General features: G+C 33.9%; 1 protein-coding gene across 21 annotated transcripts in view; it reads left to right on the top strand.

Moving 5' to 3' along the window:
* Nucleotides 1-22,801, top strand: part of MYCBP2 (MYC binding protein 2, E3 ubiquitin protein ligase) — a 268,897-nt gene that overhangs the window by 171,336 nt on the left and 74,760 nt on the right. For 6 of the 21 annotated variants that reach the window (XM_021065733.1, XM_021065732.1, XM_021065737.1 and 3 more), the window contains 6 exons: nucleotides 417-557; nucleotides 8,105-8,179; nucleotides 10,771-10,995; nucleotides 11,870-12,002; nucleotides 15,786-15,908; nucleotides 18,600-18,779. In XM_021065733.1, the coding sequence (XP_020921392.1) occupies nucleotides 417-557; nucleotides 8,105-8,179; nucleotides 10,771-10,995; nucleotides 11,870-12,002; nucleotides 15,786-15,908; nucleotides 18,600-18,779 (877 nt within the window). The remainder of the gene's footprint in view (nucleotides 1-416; nucleotides 558-8,104; nucleotides 8,180-10,770; nucleotides 10,996-11,869; nucleotides 12,003-15,785; nucleotides 15,909-18,599; nucleotides 18,780-22,801) is intronic. The other 15 variants (XM_021065752.1, XM_021065738.1, XM_021065734.1 and 12 more) reach the window with 8 other exon arrangements.

The raw sequence follows: 22,801 nt of genomic DNA, 5'->3' as shown, positions 1-22,801 counted from the left end.
TGACAATTTTTGAATTTTAAAAATGTTTCTTTTGAATATGTTTATTTGTATTGCTTTAACCTTGGGAAGTACATTTTTCTAATCATTCAATCCAGTAACTTCTGGTTAGGAGGAGAGGAGGAGTTTCATGTTCTTTTGGGAAACGTTTGACTTTACGTTTGAATTCTTTATCTTAAACAGTGATTTCTTTGTGATTTTGCTTCAAGGTGATACTGCTTTTTACATTCTCACCACGTGAATGATGGTATTGTTTGGCAGGCCTGGCTGTGTTTTTCCTTAAAGGTTTTCTCATACTTACTTACCTTCTGCAAAGAGTAGATGCTTACCGTCCACGTCCACCACTACTTGCCTGCCTCGGGGCCTTTCCTCGGAGTCACCAGAGGGCACGGCTTGTTTCTGTTTCTTGTTTCCCGTAGATCCACAATGACGATGGTGTATGGCTGAGGCTGAACGATGAGACCATAAAGAAGTATGTTCCTAACATGAACGGGTACACTGAAGCCTGGTGCCTTTCTTTTAATCAGCATCTCGGCAAGAGCCTGCTGGTCCCTGTCGACGTAAGTAACAGGTGGTTTTAAAAAGCTTTCTAGGTGTCTGGGCTACAGGGCTTTCTTTAATTAAGGCTTCTCAGTTCTGAGGTAAACCACAACTAAATAGCTTTTACTTGATAAGCACCTGAATTCTGAGAGCTTCTATGTGATAAGGGTGGGATTTGGCAAGGCTGAGAACCTTAATACTCACGCACAGGCAGGAAGTAGTAAATTAAAACTAGGCCTGCAAAATTCCTTCCAGAGAGGTAGTGATGGTAGTTAACCTTTTTTTTTTTCCCCTGTCTTGTTCACACTGCAATTTGGAATGAATTCCAAACTAAAATTTATGAATTCACTGTTACAATTCATTTCAGGATCTTGTATAATGTGCTTGTTTATGTTGACATTTTGTAATTCTCTGTGTTTTGTCCAAGTTTGAATCTTTTCTTTCTTGGCATGTAATACTACTGTGTTAAAATAAGGTGGAATTTTAGACTTTTGGTGCTGCAGTGTTCTAGTTAAAGCTAAATCCTGACGTCTGAGAGAATTCATTGATCCTCTTTGACAGATGCAGTAGAATACACAGAGCCAATATTCAGGAGATTGCTGTATCACTCAATAGGGTAGGAACCCACAGCTCTTTTTATAATTTAAACAGAAAAGTTTGATCTTTCTTCCTTTTTATCACCATTAAATGTGTGTATTCCTTATGATGCTGCTAGTAAAAGTAGCACTGGTAAATTTTTATTTTTAAGAGAATCTTAGTATTTTAAACCACTGAATTTCTTAAAAATCTAAAGACCCATTGAGACCACTGGGTAGATCCGTTCTGAATACCCTTCTTCTGTCATAGCCCCAAGTATCCCCTTGATGTGGCCAGGAGAGGGGAACTGAAGTATATTGGAAATGAAAGTCATTGGAACTGCAGTATGTCTAAGAACTAAAAGATAAGGCAGTTGTATGGTATCCACATTAACATGCAGACACAGCATTGACGGCAACACCATGACCCCCAAGGTCTGAAAGCAAGTCTCTTTACCATTGGACTTATAGTTAAGTCATGCGATGCACAGGAACAATTTCATGTTGGATCAGGAGAAAGCCTAGGGAAGCTTCGGGATAAAAATAAGAGAACAGGTAGATTACATAAGGGTTTATATATTATGTGGTGACCAAAGATGACTGAGGGGTATGTGTGACAGCTGGTCTAGGGCTCTGAACAGATCTCATGTGAAGTTCGGTGGAGGTGTCAGATGATGGCCCACAGAGTCAGAGCCTGGCGTAGGCAAGAACAGGCTAGTTTTCCAAGATTTCAATTTTAGGGACCAGCACAGTCCTCTTACATTCATCAGTAAATATTTAATGAATATCTTACTCTGCAGGGATAAACATGATAGGGCAGAGAGGAAACAGTGATTGCACCCCTCCTCTCAAGCAAACTAATGCAGCTAAATAAATGCATCTTGTTCCTTCTCCTTTTGCATCTGTTACATCATCTGCTACTAGAAAAACACTTGCCACCCACTCTCCCTTTTTATACTTCAGTTCATTTGTCAATAAAACAACTAGAAATCATGGTTGACCATTGTAAAATACTGCTCATTAAAGAAGAGAAAGCTGGAAGATTTGAAATAAAATTAGAAATAATCAAGGACTGATGCCACTAACTTAAAAAGATGCAAGGGAGTTCCTGCTGCGGCATAGTGGGTCAAAGGATCCGTAGATACAGCAGATGCCTGGGAACTTGCATTTGCACAGGTGCAGCCATTAAAAAAAAGAAAAAAGATGCAAAAGTTGCCTTAATCAGTCTTTACATTGATCTCTTCAATCTTTTCTAGTTAAAATAGTTTTGCATTCACATCAATGCATGTACCATGCTTAGAGCCTGACTCAAACTGTTGGGGATAATAGGGGTAGGGATTAGAAATTGAACCACTGACTAAATAGTTATGGACTGTTTTTTTAAAACATTACCATAAATAGTCATATTTAGAGTAAGCTTTAAAGTGATTTTTGTTGAGTTTTCTTGTTTATTTACTCAATTGTAGAGCTCTTCTTTTCATTAAAGATATGGACTGTAGCTAAATTTTGGCCTCCTATCAGTGGTTCCATTTAAACATCAATACTTCACTAAGAAACAGTGACATTCGTAGTTCAAATGTGACTTTAACTCTGTTTTATCACTTTAATAATGCTCTAGTTTAGAGATTAAATAACGTTAGACATTCATAGTATGACTGTGTCGTCTTAAAAATTTTTTAAATCAAGAGTTCCTGTCATGGCTCAGCTGAAACGAATCTGACTAGCATCCATGAGGAGGCAGGTTTGATCCCTGGCCTTGCTTAGTGGGTTAAGGATTTGGCATTGCTGTGAGCTGTGGTGTAGGTCACCAATACTGCTTAGATCCACTGTTGCTGTGGCACAGGCCAGCAGCTACGGCTCAGATTTGACCCCTAGCTTGGGAACCTCCATGTGTCGCAGGTGCGGCCCTAAAAAGCCAAAAAAAAATTTTTTTTTAAATCAATAGAAAGAAAAGAGATAAATATGAAGAATGTAGTTCCTTTTCTGTGAGGTGCTCATCATCTGTTAGAACTTCTTGCCTCTGTTAGAATGTACTTTAATTTTACTTCTTAGAGTCTTTGTGGTGTTTCATTTGTTTAAAATGCTTTCACTTCCATTTTTTCCTAACTTTTCTGATATTTTTCTAGTTGACCAGGCTCAAAAAATTGTGTCAGCTTTTCTCACCCTTGTACTTCTCAATTATGCTGTTATTAATTCATTAATTGTTCATTCAACATACGTTTACTGAGTCTTTATTATGTACCAAATACTAAGCTGGGAAGTAAGCTATTCGGTAGAGAGGCAGAGGGGAGGGATATAAAATAATTAAGAGTGCGTTTCTTGCTCTTGGGTTATTCACTATATAATGTGATTTAAAAAAAACCATACCATATTCACATAAGTAAGTTGCATCATGGTCAGTTAGAGAGTGGCTTTACTTAGGAGGTGACATTTGAGGAGGTCTTAAAAATTGCCAGGAAAAAGTGGCGGAATTTGTAGATAGAGAAGCAGATGTCCAAAGCTACAAAGACATGCTGTGTTTGGGAACTAATAAACAAGGGCGAAGGAGGAATTGCGGGTAGAGAGCATATAAGTACGGGAAAATTAGCTTTCCCTTTCCCTTCTCGGATGGTGCTTTGTAAAAGCAGAAAAGGCCTAACTTCTTTCTCCAACTACTTGTGTTGTTTAATTTGTTTTCCTTGCCTTCATCCCATTTGTAATTATATACCTCTTATTGCTGTTGTTAAGCTCCTTAAGGAATAAGACTCATTTAGGATCCCTTCTAACTCATATGTGTTTCTTTCAGAGCATTAAATATTATATTTTGCTCATGGTAGGCTTTCAGCATTTGTTAAATACTAAATTTTAGCTCTTGGCATTTGGTATGATCCTGTGGCTTAAAATGATTTCTAATCCTGATATGCTCCTTACCTTATTAATTCTCTCATTTAATTTTCAGTGTGCCCCTATGATGTTAATTTTTTAATCATTCTCATTTTTCCCATGATATAAGAGAACTCTTCTCCCAAGATCATGAGTAGTAAATAGTGGAGCTAGTTCTGAAACTCCAGTTGATGTGATTCCAAAGCCCATGCTTTTATGTTTAGTCTATTTTAATCTACAGAGACATAAGGATACATATAGTTATAAAAGGATAAAGTAAATCTAGCTGTAAAAATCATATTGCTTTGGCTAGAACACTGCAGTTAAATAAATATGAGTACTCATAACCTGAATGGTTGAATGAGGGTGAATACTATGATATATGTTGGAGGGTCAGCCTGAGAAGATATACCAGGGGAAGGTTGATTTTAAATTAAAATTCTAAATATTTGGAAACAATGAAGGATTTGGAAGCTAGTAAGATGTTTCGGACATCACAGAAAATATAAGTTAAAAAAGAGAGAAAATCAGTTATGCACATGACATGAGGGTCATTTGACTCCCTATAACAGAGCCTAAAGTTTTTTGGAAAACAAGTTTACTACTAAAATAGAGATACTAGTGATTTGAAACTTATAGGCCCAGTTCTTTGGATACTTTGTTTTAAAAAAGAAGTGAGGTCTTTTCACATTGTGAAGGAGGTTGAGTGATAGAAAAAGTTTATATCAAGGAAGGTAGACGATAGCTCATTAAAAGTCTTCAAAGAGGAGTTCCCGTCGTGGCGCAGTGGTTAACGAATCCGACTAGGAACCATGAGGTTGCGGGTTCGATCCCTGCCCTTGCTCAGTGGGTTAACGATCCGGCGTTGCCGTGAGCTGTGGTGTAGGTTGCAGAACCGCGGCTTGGATCCCGCATTGCTGTAGCTCTGGCATAGGCGGGTGGCTACAGCTCCGATTCGACCCCTAGCCTGGGAACCTCCATATGCTGCGGGAGTGGCCCAAGAAAATGGCAAAAAGACCAAAAGAAAAGAAAAAAAAAAGTCTTCAAAGAATGTCTTTATAATACCTATATTATCCAGTTCTTAACAGAACTGGAGGCTTGAGTCTCCAGACGTCTCCATGCAGTTACACAAACCACTTTCTACCTGCTTAAGCTGATTGGTGTTCACGTATAGAAAAGTAGGTTGATCTTTCCAGAGTTTGGGGCTCTGGAGATTTGGAGGAGAGTTGAAGAAAAAATGTCACTTGCTATTCTCTCTTATAATATCACCCAGAGTAATCAGTAAAATTAGCTACTATTTCTTGCATTTTCTGTCCGGTTTCATTCTTTTGGGATACACGATGCTGGCTAGTAGTCACATCTTTAATATATCCTAAGCTTGGTTTTGTTTCATTAAAAGGGGTGTGTGTGTGTGTGTGTGTGTGTGTGTGTGCGCGCGCGCGCACATAACATGAGTTCAGCCTCAATAAATACTGAGTGAGTATGCTGTCCTTTAGATGGTTATCACAAGCTTCATTTCCTGCTGTACCTTGGTGTTTAAGTTTCCTAAACAAAATGGGATTAAGGCCATTACAATAACACTGTAATTGTTTGTATATATGCAGTGTTTAAATTCCCTGAGATATTTTATCTTTTTTACTTTAAAAATGGCAGTTCTTAACTCTGAGCTAATCTAACACAATGAAACAATTATTATCATTTTTTTTTTGTGTGTGTGAGCATTTGGTCATGTATTTCACCATGAAAATTATTCACTTATTTGATCTCTTGTATGCCTTGAAACACTATCATCTTAAGAGTTGCAATTTTGTGCTCATGAATTTAGTTAGGTTTTTATTATGCTTGTCTAATTTTCTCAAAATAGAAAATTTTTTAACTCTTCTAATTTTCTCAACAGAACTTTTTTGCCTTTAAAATGGTCTTTGAGTATAAAATGATTTAGATTATTATAGATATCTGTATATTTGTGTATGTGTGTGTGTATATATATATACATGTGCAGACATATATAGTGGTGCTCATATTAATCTGTAAATTATACAATATGAAAGCTAATTTGTGTATGTTAGTGAGAAATTGAAACTTTGGAGAAACTAATACTTTTGTGCATGTTTTTGTCTTTAGACTAAACTTTCCTAAGTATTCAAAAGAAAATTATGCAAATACATTTTATTTCTAAACTCTAGCTTTCTGTATAGTGCTTTTTTGATAATAAATGCAGTTTTATTAGGATAACACATTTTGAAAATGTGGTGGTAAACCACTGTAGACTAAGAATTTTTTACGAGTGCAGAGCAAAAGCAAAAAAGTGTCGGATTTGCATCCACATATAATTAGGATGTACAAAATTTATTTTATTTGTAATTTGTTGCCATGGTCAGCAGTTACATCACATTGTGTATGTTAACTCATGTTCTCAGATCCAGGAAACACTTAAGTTTCGAAAATTGAAATAAAAGATACAGACCTTAAATACTGTCAGTCACCATACCACATTGCTTCTTTATTACTAACCTATCTGCATTGCTTTTCACATTGCTTTTGTTTTTGGTCAAGATTGTGTGTTTGTGGTATGTTGGAAGTTCCTGGGCCAGAGATTGAACCCATGCCGCAGCAGTGACCCCCTAGCTCATGCAGTGACAACGCTGGATCCTTAACCTACTGTGCCACAAGAGAACTTCTTACATTGCTTTTAATACTAGAAAATTTTATGATAAAAAGAATATGCTAAAAAAAATGTTGATATTGTTTTATGTCAAAAAGTCTGCACCACTGTTCTCTGTGAAGGAGAAAAACCTTTGAGCCAAGTACTCCACAAATATTTACACACATGGGTGAATCAGTAAAGACATCTTCGTTGACCCGCCCTAACAGCATTTCAGAATACTTTGCAGTATGTTTCCACTTCATCTGTCTGCTGTCTGTTTTTAAATGTGAAGGGGACTTTGGTTTTTTATTTTGTTTTACACTTATTTGTAGGCATATTAATAGAAACTCATTTTTTCTAGCTTTTCCGTGTCTTTAATTTCTGAATTAGCATATACGTATGTACAGGGGTATGTATCTACATCTGTCCACACACATATATACATGAGGAAAATACAGAACTAGAGAATATTAAATTCTCATTATCTAAAGTGACTTTACAGTTGGTTGGGAATTGTGTTGTTTCTTTATGCTAAAGTCGTTGATGATGACAGCTTTTATTAATAACAGTTTGAATGTCTTCTTTTTTGTATTTATATAAGCAGTAAAATTGTGTAATTGCTACTTTCTGAAAAGATTTTAATTTCAGATCAGATAAATGTATTCAGTAGCATGATACATCTCTGTAAAATGTGTATCATTTAAATTTTCATGAAGACATTTTGTGAAAATGTTGATTTTTCTTGAACCATGCTGCTGTGAATTGGTTGTTCTTTAACAAAATATTTTTAGACTGTAATATAGAGATCCTAAATGCTTTGTGCATTTCCTAAACTTTGAGATGGAGAAAACTAGGCCTGCCTTTTGATAAAAGTTCAGATGTATGTTTTCCCCTGTACTTCTCTTAACAAGTTGCCAACAGCTTTCAGTAACATTTCCAAGTGATTTTTTTTCCCATTTATAGAAGAGAGCAAAATTGAAAAATGACAGTTCTTTTTACTTTTTGATTTTTTTTGTACTTTAAAAGCAATAATTTGTTCACATATACTATGTGCCATTATTCATAATAGTTGCACTATCTGTACAATCTGTATTGCTCACATTTTCTTTATAAAATAGCAGACTGTTTCCTGTCATAAAACAAATCTGGCTTGTATCGGAACAGAAATGTCATCATTTAAAGGAGTTTTAGGATTTCCTTCTTGCACTGACTGTCTTAAGCTTTAAATCAATGTCTGGCTCTTAATTGTAGTAAATGGCATGACACACTACATCCATGGAGAGCTTTTGACAAAAACTTATGCATCAGAATTTCTTTGGTGTGTGGTTTACTCAGGTTGCTTCAGTTTCCCTGTAGTGAAATAACATTCCAGTGCTGATGCCTGAGTACAGAGCAATGTGGTTACTGTGAACGCATCTTCTGCACATGATGTCCTGTTCCCTTTCCTTGTTGATATTTTTCTTTCTTAAACTTTGTCGCTCAGAATATCTTTAATGCTAGCCAAGGAGTCAGGGATTTGGACGTATTTTCATGGACTTCCAAAGCTTTTTTCCCCCAGGTGAGTTAACTGTAAGGAACAGTCATACATTATTCAGGTATTTCAGCATGTATAACAAACTTTACATTACGTCTTTTGAAGCTTTTGCTTAAAATTAATTTTAAAAATTTTTACCAAAAAAGATCTATACAAAGTGCTGCAATTGAGTTTCCCCTTCAACCTTTTTCCTCCGTCTCTGCCAAAGACTGTATTACTAGTTTAAGTTAAACTTCGACTTGACTTCAAATTTGCTATATTTAATTGAATGACTAGCCTCTCCAACAATTATATCCTCATCTAGCTTTTTCAGAATTTGCTTATTTAGGTGGGAGGGTTCTAACTCTATAGCTGTTCTGTTTTTTTCCAGCCTTGCATAGTGCTCTTTTGAATGTTGCTCTGAGGATGGGGTGGGAATGCAGGGAGAAGAAAATGACATTGCAGTTCATCAATTTCATATGCTGGTGCCCAGGTCTTAAATTTTTGTATTGAATAGAACATGCATTTTAGGGTTGCTTGAGAATAACAGGCACAGTTCAGGGATTTCATGACTATTTTTAGTATTTTTTTTAAAAAAGTTAGATTTTGCTGTACATTAATTAATTTATAGTTAGTTTAACTAGTTGGTAAAATATTAAATATTTTAGTACAGTTCCCCATATTGCCTTTCAGTGAATAACTTGCAGTCATTACCAGTTGTGCTAAAACTTATCTCTCACTATTACCGTAAATGGTCTGATTGGAAATATTATTATAACTTAATTAAATGCTCTAGAAGTATCATTAAAGACCAGTGAAATTATTTTTTCACTAATTCTATGAATATTTGCTTAGTTTTTAATCATACTATGTAATTTAAAAATAACAGTTACAAATATGACTAATTTGACTCTCATCTATGAAATAGCATGATGTATTTGCTCAAATTGGCCATTAGCAACTAGACTTTTAAAGTGTTTTACTGAAAACCTCTTGAGTAAGGTAGCACAATTTAGCATTTGAAACCTTATACTACATTTTAATTTTGAGTGCTCTTTGTATTTATATAGTTGTGCACATATATAAATTTTTACAGTGCATGGGTATATAAATGCATATTTTACTTTAGATTGTAAATCTAAAATTTGCAAGTTTATTTAAACTTCTTATTTTCATCAAATTGCCAATATTTAACTAAGGAATGTTAGATAAATATGGTGTGATAACTGTAGTAAATGTAAAGAAATATTGTCTATAAGTAAACATTGATGATAATTCATCACCACAATGAAATTTACAAGATATTTTGTGAAGTTTAATAATGAATTTAAAATTTTTCCTGGCCAATCACATATTGAATTAAAGTCACAGTGTATACACCAAATTCTTGAATACATATTTTTAAACCTTAGGATTTTATTTTCAATTTCCTACAATATAATGGACATGTATACATATTTTTTAGAATAAGACTATGTATAAGGATAGAGCTATTCAATAATGTTTTACCTTGTATAATATGTTAGTGGGTTTTTTTTCATTTTTATCCTATTTATAACATTACTAAATATTAACCTATCGTTTGAGTTGAATAAGTGTCCCTTTATGGTCATCTTTTGCTGTATTTGAATAAAGCAATCAGTAGGGTCTATTTCATGTATTTAAAAGTGCAGTTTAAGTCTGTTTTAAAGAAGTAATAATGACAATGGGAGAAACTCCAAAGTGGGACTCTCATGTACATTTAGTTGGGAAAAAGCAAATATGAGAAGGTTATTTTTTCTATTTATTGCATTCATGTAGGAAATAATTTTATCACAGCATTCAGATTCAATAGCAAATTTAAGGCATGTTCTTTTGTTTCATTTTAGAAGTGATTCTTTTATGTCCAAATGCATTATATTTATGTAAAACCACACCACCTTTAATGTTAATCTCTCCTCTCTGCTAAAAGTATAATCATCTGTTTCTGTTAATGGCATTAATATATCACTGTTTAATAATGGCCTAGCAAATCTAACTAGATATTTTTATTTGTACTGTATTAAGAAAGTGTGAGTTGTTAAAATCTAACAAGCATTCTTACTTCATTCATAACTAGTAAATAATAAGATGTAGCTATATTTCATGCACATTTTTCAACATGGTTATCTCTGTTTATAGATAAAACTCTACAATCGTCATACTTATTTTCTCTATTTATTAATAATTATTATAAGCAAAAGTATAAGGCAATGAAGATTTAAACTTTTTAACCCCTACTAACAGGCAGTAATACAGTAATAGTGATTCACAATTATTCAGTTGTGGTTCATATTATTTTTGTTTCTCTTACTGTTAAATATTTCTCTAAAAGATAAAGGTAAAGTCAAGTACTACTACTACATTTCTCAAATTGTGGGCAGAAGCTAAAGGTTCAATTGCTCTCCTGCTATATTTTCTTCTCTTCAGCTCTTTTAAATATCATTCAGAAAGATTCTTTAATATTGGTACTAACCAACACTTTAGTTGTCTTTGGATATGTATTCTTTTTGCTTGAAGTATTATGGACTTGGTAATAAAAGCTATTAAGAAGAGGATGTTGGAAGCGGTAATAGATGGTATTTTGTTTACTTTTTTTTTCCTATTCAAATTTTCAGGAACCTAAAACTAATACTGATGACTTTTTCAAAGACATAAACTCCTGCTGCCCACAGGAAGCAACAATGCAAGAACAAGACATGCCGTTCTTGCGAGGAGGGCCAGGCATGTACAAGGTAGTGAAGACGGGACCTTCCGGTCACAACATCAGAAGCTGCCCTAACCTTAGAGGTATCCCAATTGGAATGTTAGTTCTGGGAAACAAAGTCAAAGCAGTGGGAGAGGTATGGATTCTTGTAGCTTCATGACTTCTAAGATATTCATTTTTAATATAATACAACCAAAGCATCCCTTTTCTTCCAAAGGTTGCCATTTCCATCCCAGGTTTTTAAATGTTAATATTCTTTATCTTTACTTGTATTGAAAATACTAATGCAGTTTTTCTATGTTTCTTTTTTAATAATTTTATTCTCCTAGTTATCCTCGTAAAAACGATATTTATATTAACAGAATGATTTGTATTGTATGTTTGTTAAATGTTCATTATTTGCACATATCTTCTTATTACAAATGTGTACGGTACTGTCATGCGTTAACAGCACTTTAAAATATTTGCTATGAATCAGTATGGAGATGTGATATATTCAAAGGGTTTCATTTCTTTGTTTCCATTCATGTGTCTCACTGAAGTCCTGAGCAAATAACATTACTCTTTGGTCAACTGTGGCATTTGCCTCAGCTGATGAGCTTGACGATGTAGTGTGTCATGCTATTTCTCAGTGTCAGGGTCACTTTCAAGTTGCGTTACAGGTACTACCAGCCTAAATAGTAGAGTTCTCTGTGTTAGGACGTCTTAGGTGCCAAAAAAAAAAAAAAAAGAGCCACGTGTTTTTGGGTAATGTTTAAAATAATTTAGAGATCATCCTGTGTTTTAAAAATACTGTTTTTACCGAAGTCATCAGTGAACAATATTTTACAAGACTATTTACTGATTTCTGTCTTACCTCAGGCTGTGGTCTTAATTTCAGAAACTAATTTGTTGATAGAGATCTGTTGGGATAATTATGCTACTCAAACACTTAAACCTTTTTGCTGGTTTTCAGCCTGAGTGACGTGAAGAAATCAAGCCAATCAATCGTGCTTTCTGTTATGTACTAGGTAACCAATTCTGAAGGTACGTGGGTGCAGCTGGATAAGAACAGCATGGTAGAGTTCTGTGAGAGTGATGAAGGAGAGGCATGGTCCTTAGCTAGAGACAGAGGCGGAAACCAGTACCTCCGACATGAAGATGGCAAGTTGGCTTAAATTTGTGATTTATTCCAATTTACCTTTGCAACGCAGAAGTTTAAAGTACATTGTATTTCTTTTGTCGTAAGACCTTTGTTGTGTGTTTATTTTTTTAAGTAAAATCAAAACTAAAGAAAATACATGGGTACTAAATGAATGTACATTAAAGAAGAGAATTAAAAGGAAATGTGAAACATATGAATAGGTCTTTATAAAATATGCCTTTTATTTCATTAATATGAATTTGAATGACAGTTCCTCTGTACCAGTTTAGGACTAAACGTTTTATTTTTTCTACCGCAAAATGGAAGGTCACTTTTCAAACCACCAATCATAGTACTTCTCCCAGGCAATTTCATTCAATTGAATTCTGTCTCAGGAAAGGAGCATTGAATAAATGCCTAGCTTCTTTGGATTTCCTAAGTTGTTGTTTAGAATTTCAGCCTTAAACTTCCTCATTTTTCAACAATGACCTCATTTAATAAAAAAGTTTCCTTTATGTCCGCCTCTTTTCGTGCCCCTGGTGGCAAAATCTCCATCAGACCTTGTCATCACTTGGGTGAAGCTTTAATTGATCTTGACAGAGTCGAGAATTACCTTCGTTCCTGAAGAGCTGTATTCACCACCAGGACAAAACAGATATTATATTGAAGTTAATTTTTTTTTTCATACTCAGATTGTGGGTCCCTGGTGGACGGCATAGGTGTCTTATCTCTGTATCTTTATAAAACAGTTTTGGCATATACTAGTTGCTCACTAATTTTCATAAATACAAGTTAAGTTACAAAAATAGTAGGACATCAAAATAAAGATGTTTCTACCAAATCCCAAAATTTATAGGATAGGGTCAGACAATTAAAAGAACATGCTTCTTTATTCAAAAGAGTATAAAGTTATAATATTCATTATCCAAAAGGTAATATGGCCATAAATATATAGAGAGTCAAGAAAGGTTTGAGATTTGCGTTAAGTGATGGATGGAGTATGTTTATGTGTATTAACATGGTACATTAAACATTCTCCCTTTCCCCCCCACGGCAGGCCTTTGACATAAGTTATATAACCTTCCTTTTACAGGTAGGGAATCTAAAGCTCATAGGATGTAAAATGACGTGCCTGTGGGGGTTACACCACTGGATTCAGGGCAGATGAAAGACTTGCCCCAGAATCTTCATTCGTACTTCTGATGCATGCTCATTACACCATACCATGCTGCATCAGCGATCTGTTAAACAAAATTTGAGAACCTACAAACTTTTCTTAGTGAAGGATAATGTGGTCCTAAAATAATGTTCTGAGATAGTAGAACTATTCATTATGTTTTGAAAAATGAAAAGCTTCATTTGATGTAAATCATTTCACAAAATAACTTTCTCATTTACAATATACTTACTACATATACATTATATTTATTACATAGTCTTATATTCTTAAACATTTTCACTGTATAGGGATATTCAGATACAAATAAAAATAACCTGAAATCAGCTCTATATAAGACATAGTTAAATAATCTGAGAATGGTTTAAGTGACTATCAAAGGCTCTTTCTGGCTTAGGAGTCATTTTAACCGGTAGTAAGGGTAATGTGTAAGAGTGTACTCTGGAGCTGGACTGCCAGGGGACAAATGCCAGCCCTGTAACTTTAACTAAAAAGGTATAGACCTTGGCCAAATTAATATCTCCGTGCCTTGGTTTGCCCATTTACAAAATGAGGATACTTTATAAGTTCTATATGAAAGCTAAATGTACAAAAAAAGATAGCAGATGATAAGATTAGCTATTCTTGTTAAAATCTAAAATATTTTCTATACTAAAGAGTGAGTTTTAACATGAGAAATTGTATTCTCATATAATGACAAGATAGACAATTCGTTTTCAATAAAATGATTCTTAAATTAGAATATTGTTGCTAGTAAGGTACATACTAAACCCTAAAAGGGGTGTAAGACAAGTTTAAATTTCTCTCTGTAATCACTTAATAATTTTCACGTATATGTGTGTATATATTTTTTACCTTTTTATGTTATGACTGTATTAAATATATACATATGACTATATATATATATTCATAATGTGAGTCTCAATATTTTAACATAAAACCTGTGGTTACAAGGAAAGAAATGATGAGAAGTTAGTGCCTTAAAAATCACTAAAATTAGTTTGATGTGTTATTCAAGCAGTCTTCTCATTGGTACTAATATGTAACTATTTAATATGGAAGTAGGAAGATTTGGTACTGTAGTAATTTATTCATATAAAGCAGTATAAGTAAAACAGAAGCTTTCCTCTTCGTAAAAATTCTTTATAGGTCTTCGATCTTTGTAGATAAAGCCAAAGTTACTACTGTGGTTAAAACAGATACACTTGTGCTAGACCATTTGGAGTCTAGAAGGTGAGAGCAGTGCTGTCTGTTCCATTCAGATTACTACTGTTCATGGGTGCTTTTCAGAAGAAAGATTTCACTGCTGAAAGACCTCGTACTGAAGAGTATTGCCTAAGGGAAGTGCTAGGATTGGTTTCTTGAAGAAAGTCTAGAAATGCTGGTAAAGAGATAGACCTTATAGCTCAGCATAATTCTGACTGATAGGAAGAAAACACTCCCCTGCATTCTTCTAGTTCTGTTTTCAGTTTAAAGGAAGATGGCTTTTAAAACATATTTAAGGAGTTCCTGTTGTGGCACAGTGGAAACAAATCTGACTAGTATCCATGAGGATGTGGGTTCGATCCCAGGTCATGCTTAGTGGGTCTGGGATCCAGTGTTGCTGTGAGCTGTGGGGTAGCTTGCAGAGCGGCTCGGATTCCGAGTTGCTATGGCTGTCTGTGCTGTAGGCTGGCAGCTGTAGCTCCATTTCGACCCCTAGCCTGGGAATTCCATGTGCTGTGAGGGCAACCCTAAAAATTAAAAAAAGTATTAAAACTTTTATTTATTCATAATGTATATTTTAATGGGATAAATACTGTTTTCTCCCTTTTACCTCTCATTGGACAGATTCTATTTTGCCTCTTATTAGTTGGCATTAATGAGTTATTTAATTATGGTATTAGTATTCTTAGTATTAGAATTTTATAGCCACTTGATTGTTAATAGGGGATTAATATGGTTTACCAATTTATATGTTGTATTCTAATCCTTTGTAAACTGGAAAAAATTATTTGCCATTTTCTTCTTGAAATGAGAATTTGGATACATTTGTTGACTTTAGATGTGTTAATAGCAGTGATAACATGACCAGGTTTATCATCCTTTGATTTAGGGGAAATCCCCTTTATATAATAAGTAAAAATAAGTTAAAAGTTAAATTTTCCATAATTTCCACATTTAGAACTTAAAATATTTTAGGAATAAAAGTTTCTTTTTGTACCATATTTAAAGATATTTTTCTGTTTGAATACTAGTATACAAAATATTTTAAATTCTGGTTTATAGGTTTTCCATTTTTATTTTGTAAAATGCCCTTGTATAGTTTGTTACAAATATGAGTTCCTGGTCCAGAAATATTATTATACATTCAGTGATGATCCTTTCATAATAAGCAAATTGGCTCCGTAAGAGCATATCTCATTTCTAAATTTCATAATGAATTTCATAGATGAAAACAAAGATCTGTCATACACTTTATATCAGTGTCAGTAACCTAATTGGTAGACTTATTATCAAATCTAAATATGAAGTTATTTTAAAATTTAACCATCATAAAAATCCTTCTTGCAATTTTCTCTCTTTATTTTGTGACTAGAAAATATCACAAAAGAAACTGATTTTATAGCTATGCCTTTTGTTGTAGAACAAGTTCTTCTGGATCAAAATTCTCAAACTCCTCCTCCAAGCCCTTTCTCAGTACAAGCTTTTAATAAAGGGGCCAGTTGCAGTGCCCAAGGATTTGATTATGGACTTGGAAATAATAAAGGTAGGTGTTTAAAGTGAGTCTTTTATTTAACCTAACTGTAATCTTTTTATTATCTTCTCTTTCACCCATTTTTATTACTGTTTACCCACAAAACTTTATTAAAGTTTGTTCCTAGAAAACTATCAATCAAAATATTTATGAAGGTGTTCTTATTGCACTATTGGTTTTATACATTTTAATTTAAGTTTATAGTTCTTGCTTATTTGTTCCTACTTTATACTCATTTTGAATTTGCATCATAAAGATTCTGTGTCACTATATCCACTGAGAACTTTTTTAATTACCCACTTACAAGAGTAATGTTAATGAGCAAAAAAGAACTTTCCAAATGGTCCATTTAAAATCGGTATATTTAAAGTAATATTTTTAGGTAATATTGCACATCAGCTTTATTAAATGTGTGTGGTTTTGAATGTCTAATCAAGTTATCTTAGTTAAGTTAGAATTACATGAAATGGTATCTTTGGGTTTGGCATATGTAATGAAATCAAAAATTGTGAAAAGAAAAACAAGTCCCCTAAGCCATATGGATATAAAATGTATACATCTCTTTTTAGTTGCATTAATAGAAGGGACCAGCATCATGGACAGTCCAAACAACGGTTACTTTGGGATAATTTATGCCTAAATTTCATCCCAAATTCCATTTGTATGTAAATTCAAACATATTCACAATTCTTTCCTAGGAACTGGATGCTAACTCCCTCAAAATCAGGGACATGGTCAGCAGGTAGCATAGAGCTGCTGGGGATGATGGGGAGGAAGGAGAAGATAGCTCCCATGGAAATAACTTTATGGAAATGTTACTTACATGATTTCATAGTATTTGATTTCAAGAAACAAATATAGTGTCATAGTGTACCTGACTTTTAGAGCAAGTGAAATAATGAAATAATCAACAAAATACAAATTTATATCAGTGTAGAGGAAATACTCAACTGAAAATAAAATGATCTTGTTTGATATCTTTGTTACTTTCCACAAAGTGTTTTTATGAAGGAAGCCTTGCTACAAGATTTCTTTTTGGCTCTTCCTCCTGGGTTGGGTTGGCGTTTCTTACAAGCTTGGGTACTTGTCCGCTTGCTCATTTCCAGTAGCTCAGATTTCAGCCAACTTCAGCTAGATCATCATACTCAAGTAGGGAAACTGCTTTGTGGTGTTTTCTTCATGTCCCTTTCCTTCTACCACTGCCAATCCTTAAATTAAAATCTCAGTGTTTACTTACCACTATTATACTTCTATAATAATCTGTTTTAAATCCATGTTTAATTCAAATTGTATGCTTTCAGTCCCTAAAATGTCTAAATTGTCCTGATGGGCCATCACATTAAATCAGTCTTTAAGAGATAGTTTATTAAAATATCCTATGAATAAAAGTCAACTTTCAAGAGACACAAACATTGCTGAGAACATTTGCTATTAAATAGAAATAATAATGTATTACTTTTTAAAACTGTGATTTTTGGTGATACTGTTCAAAAACAGTGTGTACTTGTTTGGAGTTCCCACTTGTGGTGCAGCAGGTTAAGGATCCATAGATGGGACAGAGAAGTATTAAGAAACTTTAATCTGATTAAGTATATGTAACCTTTATTTATCTTACCTTTAATAGTAGTTTCCATTTTCTTTAACTCTTTATACTATCCAAGATCATGCAAAAAAAAAATTTTGCTTTTTTTCTTAAAACAATTTTGTAAAAGTTTTCATCATCTCTAAAATCCTCTCTGTGATCTACAGCATACACACCTCCGTGTATCTGCTTTTAAAAAATTAATGCTGTAGATACAGTTCTTCCCATATTAATCTATTTCTAATTGATGTTTCATTTAAAATTTCATTTGTTATGAAGTTTTATTATATTAGGGAATATGGCTGAAAAGGTAGCTGTTTTCTAGTTTCTGCATCAACTAGTCTGGATTTTTTCCATCTTCTTCAACTTCATTTAAATTGCTTTGTATATTTTTTTTCTCAAAAATAAGGATCTATAATCCATCCAATTACATCATTTCATATTTTAAAAAGCGTTTTTCTGATAATGTCCTTTGTATTTAATTTTAAGGAAAATGTCTGAATTCATGTTTGAGATACTATTGAAGTAAGGTAGCCCTTATTCCTTTTTTCTTACAGGTCTTATGGATTTGTATATTGTCTATCCAAGCAAAAGCGTTCATGTTTTAAAAAATATATAATTTCTTTTACAATGACAACTTTTAAAAAGAAAATTTATAGCTATAATATAAATGTATTACTACATAACTGTACTTTGCCTCTCTTCAGTTCTACATTAAACTATCAATACTATTTGTGTGTTTTCCACATGAAGTGTACTACGTATGAGGCAAGTGGATAATAGTCATTGTTAGATACTGTGTAGAAGAAATCATTTACTTAGATCTTCATTTATATTTGTATGATACCAAATCAACTTATCTTAGATACTTCATAGACCCTGTATTTTCTCATGCTGTTGCTAGATGTTGTATATGAGTTGAAGTGGATTTGTTTTTGTAGGTGGGCTATTACATAAAATTTTGGGGGGTGCATCTTTCATTAAAACAACATACAACATTTCATCCCTAATTTCAGGGTAACAATCACCAACTTCCACACAGTTCTGCTCGTGTTTTATCTGAATGTCATAAAGCACCATTTACTTCGCTGTTTTTGATGTTAATTAATAACAAGTTGTAGTTTTGACTGTTTTGCCCACTACAGGTGACCAACTGAGTGCTATATTGAATTCCATTCAGTCACGGCCCAATCTCCCAGCTCCTTCCATCTTTGATCAAGCTGCAAAGCCTCCCTCTTCCCTAGTCCACAGCCCATTTGTGTTCGGACAGCCCCTTTCCTTCCAGCAGCCTCAGCTTCAGAGTAAGTCTTGTCAGCCTTCCCTGTCTCATCACACCATTTCTGAAGCTTTTTTCTGAGTTGTTTATCAGTTACTAATTATCAACTCATCTAACTGGTTTTATTTAATGAAGATATTATCCCTTCCCACATTTTTGTAGCACTTAAGCTATTCTGAGCTAAGACATTCTGTGGCTAAAACATTTGTTTTTAAACGCTTTATTAGGTATTATAAAAATATGACTGTTAGACTTTCCATTCTAATTCCAGTACAAGGAAATCCATGCTATAATATATATTAAGAAAACCATTTGATTTAAAGTTTTCTTTTATACTATGTGTGACTATAGTCAGCATCTGCTGTAGGAGTAACTGTTATTATTTTACATTGGATTTTTGTTACATAGAGATGCCGCAAGAGAATAAATCTATCTCACTATAGCAGTGGGTAGAGGAGAGGCTGTACTGGGCAGGTTGGCTTGTGTCTTTTGAGTAACTATGGTATTCATGAAATGTATAGCAACTTAATTTTCAAAATTTTCTCTAAGTGTTTCTTCTCTTGCTTTTTTTGGGGGGGAGGGGAGATCTTGTTCTTGTTCTTATTCTTAATAAGTCAAACTGATCGTTCGATTCCAGTTCTGCCTTCTAGGATTTCTCTAGCCCTTTATCCATAATAGTTCATATTGATTGAGAAAATTGACCCAAACAATTACATTTACCTGAATCTTAATTTTTTTCCTTATAAGCTCCTGAAACGTCTCAAAGCTCCTCATGTGACTATAGCATGCTTTTCTTGGCCTTCAGTTCACATACTGGGTATAGAGTAGATAAACACACTCGCTAAATTGAGGTGGTCTATGAAAGTCTCAGCTTGCACATCCATTTGTTTGAATTCAAATGCATGACCTCCTTGCTTTACTTTAATAGAGTATGTTCGCAGTTAGACCCTAAGTTATTTTTCTACAAAAATGCTTTTATAACTGTTAATTAGGATTACTGAAGAGAATGCCACCCGGTTTAGTTTTTATTAGGATTCAGGGTAGTATTTAGTTAGCAACCAGTATTATACATTATGATATTATTAGTCTAAGGAAAGCATATAGAAGAGTATAAAACTTTTCTAGTTTGCACTATATATTAGGCAGGTTCAATTAAAGAAATTACTTAGTTGGGAGTTCCCATCATGGCGCAGTGGAAATAAATGAATCCGACTAGGAACCATGAGGTTGTGGGTTCAATCCCTGGCCTTGCTCAGTGGGTTAAGGATCCAGCGTTGCCATGAGCTGTGATGTAGGTTGCAGACACAGCTCAAATCTGGCGTTGCTATGGCCCTGGTGTAGGCCAGCGGCTACAGCTCCGATTAGACCCCTAGTCTGGGAACCTCCATGGGCCACGAGTGCAGCCCTAAAAAGCAAAAACAAAAACAACAAAAAAGAAATTACTTAGTTTATAAGTATAACTAGTATCAATTTCCAACTAATCTCTACTCATGTGTAATAGTCACTTTAACAGCTCTTAAAAGAAGAATTTCAGGGAAATAGAATAGTGTCGTGTAGGTGAAATAGTTTTTTTCTTCTTTGAAGAGTATTATAGAAGAATGAAAGAGAAGTGAAGCCTTAGTTTACACATTTAATGGAGCAATAGACATTTGACATTTAGATGTACCCAGGTTACAGGAAGTTTTAAAGGTAAAGACAAGGAAATAAAAAGGAAAAAAATCATAACCATGCAGAATATGCATATTAGATATAAAATCTTAAAAGAGAAGTGACCCTTATTATCATGTCATATCAGCAGCAGACAAGAGAACTTAGGAATCAGGACCTTTTTGTTATACCTAAACGGTCATTGCAAGTCTTCTCAAACACTTCTCTAAACAAAGTATAATTACTGTTTTTATCTTATCAAATTATTTAATAAAATGCAAAATAAATTACAGGAGTTCTTATTGTGGCTTAGCAGTAATGAACGTGGCTATGATCCATGAGGTTGTGGGTTTGATCCCTGGCCCCACCCAGTGGATTAAGGACCCAGTATTGTCATGAGTTGTGGTGTAGGTCTCAGATGTGGCTCATATCTGGCATTGCTGTGACTGTGGCATAGGCCGGCAGCTGCAGCTCCAATTCGACCCCTACCCTGGGAACTTCCATATGCCGTAGGTGCAGCCCTATAAATAAATAAGTAAATAAATAAATAGCAAAACAAAATGTAAAGACCATAAGAAAATCAGATTTGTCTCTTTTTAAAGTATAATGGGTGTGTAACTAACATTATGTCAATACATTGTTGTGCATGTTGTGTCTAAGTGTTACCGGCACCACCACTTCCTTTACCATTGCCTTGGAGCACATTTGAAATCCTAGCCTAGAAATGTCTCAAATTTACCAGTTTGCCTAATCATTACTTACCTCTACTCTGATGATAAAAATTACTTAGATCTTAGGCGTTTCTGTTATGGCTCAGCGGTTTACGAACCCAACTAGTATCCATGAAGGTGTGGGTTTAATCCCTGGCCTTGCTCAGTGGGTTAAGGATCCAGCACTGCTGTGAGCTGTGGTGTAGGCTGGCAGCTGCAGCTCCAGTTTGACCCCTAGCCTAGGAACTTCCATATGCCACAAGTGCGCTCCTAAAAAGCAATATATATATATATATACATACACACACACACACACACACATACATATATATATATATTATACACACACATAAATATATATATAATATAAATATATATGTCACTGAAGTTTAACTACCAAATTCCAGAAACCAGAAGTCTTAATCTTAGCACAACTAAAAACAAATATGGAATCTAAAGATCATTTAATGTTTTAAAAGCAAATTAGAATTGTAGTAATCACATCTTAGGAAAATTAAATGTGGCAGAGTGTTGTTCATTGTTAATACTACCTAAGATATTCATTTCTCAATTTGTTTAGAAGATGGCTTGTTCATACTGAACTTCCTTTTACTAATTAGTGAAAAAAGAATCATTTTCGCTTATACTTTTGTGATTCTAAAATAAAATATTTATAGAAGATTGCATTTACTAGTTCTTATTTATGCTGATAGTACCATGTACACAGTACTCTCCTCGAGCACTTTGGTACATTGTCGTTTGAGATAATATCTCCATTTTACAGTTAAGGAAGTGGAAGCTTAAAGAAGATAAATGATATGCCCTAGAAAGATGTGTAATAAATGGTAGAGTCAATATGTGAGGCCAGATCTGCTGACTGCAGAGGCCATGTTTTTAAATAGCTTTATCTTCTAATAAATACTGTAAAAATCTGTTGTTGAATATATAGTTTTTAAATTTCTGTTTGCATTTGGTTCTAGCATCTAGAGTATTAGCTTTGTTTGGCTTGATTATTTTACCCTTTACAGTTTAAGATTGTAGCATGGTTTGAAAAGAAGAAATTTCCTAAAATCATAATTCAAGTTCCCAGCTAAGTAGACCAGCTCCATAGAAACGCATATAAACTGCCCCCATGTCAACTTTATGAGCATTATGATCAGTATTTCTTTATTTTTTTTTCCTGCTAAAGCATAGGATTTTTTTTTTTTTTAGTCTTTGGAATTGAAAATATCTGGCACATTAATTTGGTCATGTTTTTAATTAGCAAAATTGTACATGCACACATACATACATACATACATACATACATACAATTTCAGCTGTTATTCTAGTGAAATTACAGAAATAAAAGTTACTAATTTTTCTTGTCTTGCCATATGTGTATTGTACAAAGGCATGAGAAAGAAGAGGGGTGTGTATATAAACTTTTCCTTTACTGATCTATAATTTACTTTATTTCAGAATTACGTATGTAGTTTTTAGAATCGGTAAGCAGTTTGGCAATAAGCTTCTAGTGGACTGAGGTGGGAAATGGTATGTGCCTGCTTTCTTTTAACAATACGGCATTCTTTATTTTCATTATCTTTTCTCATCTCTTTTTAAAGCATTATTTAAATCACATATCCTCTGACAGTGTCTTACATATAAGCACTCAGGAAGTATTTATTGACTATAAATACTTAAGATTATC

Source organism: Sus scrofa, chromosome 11 (genome assembly GCF_000003025.6).
Source record: "Sus scrofa isolate TJ Tabasco breed Duroc chromosome 11, Sscrofa11.1, whole genome shotgun sequence".
Taxonomy (NCBI): domain Eukaryota; kingdom Metazoa; phylum Chordata; class Mammalia; order Artiodactyla; family Suidae; genus Sus; species Sus scrofa.
This window is presented reverse-complemented; position numbering and strand designations above follow the sequence as displayed.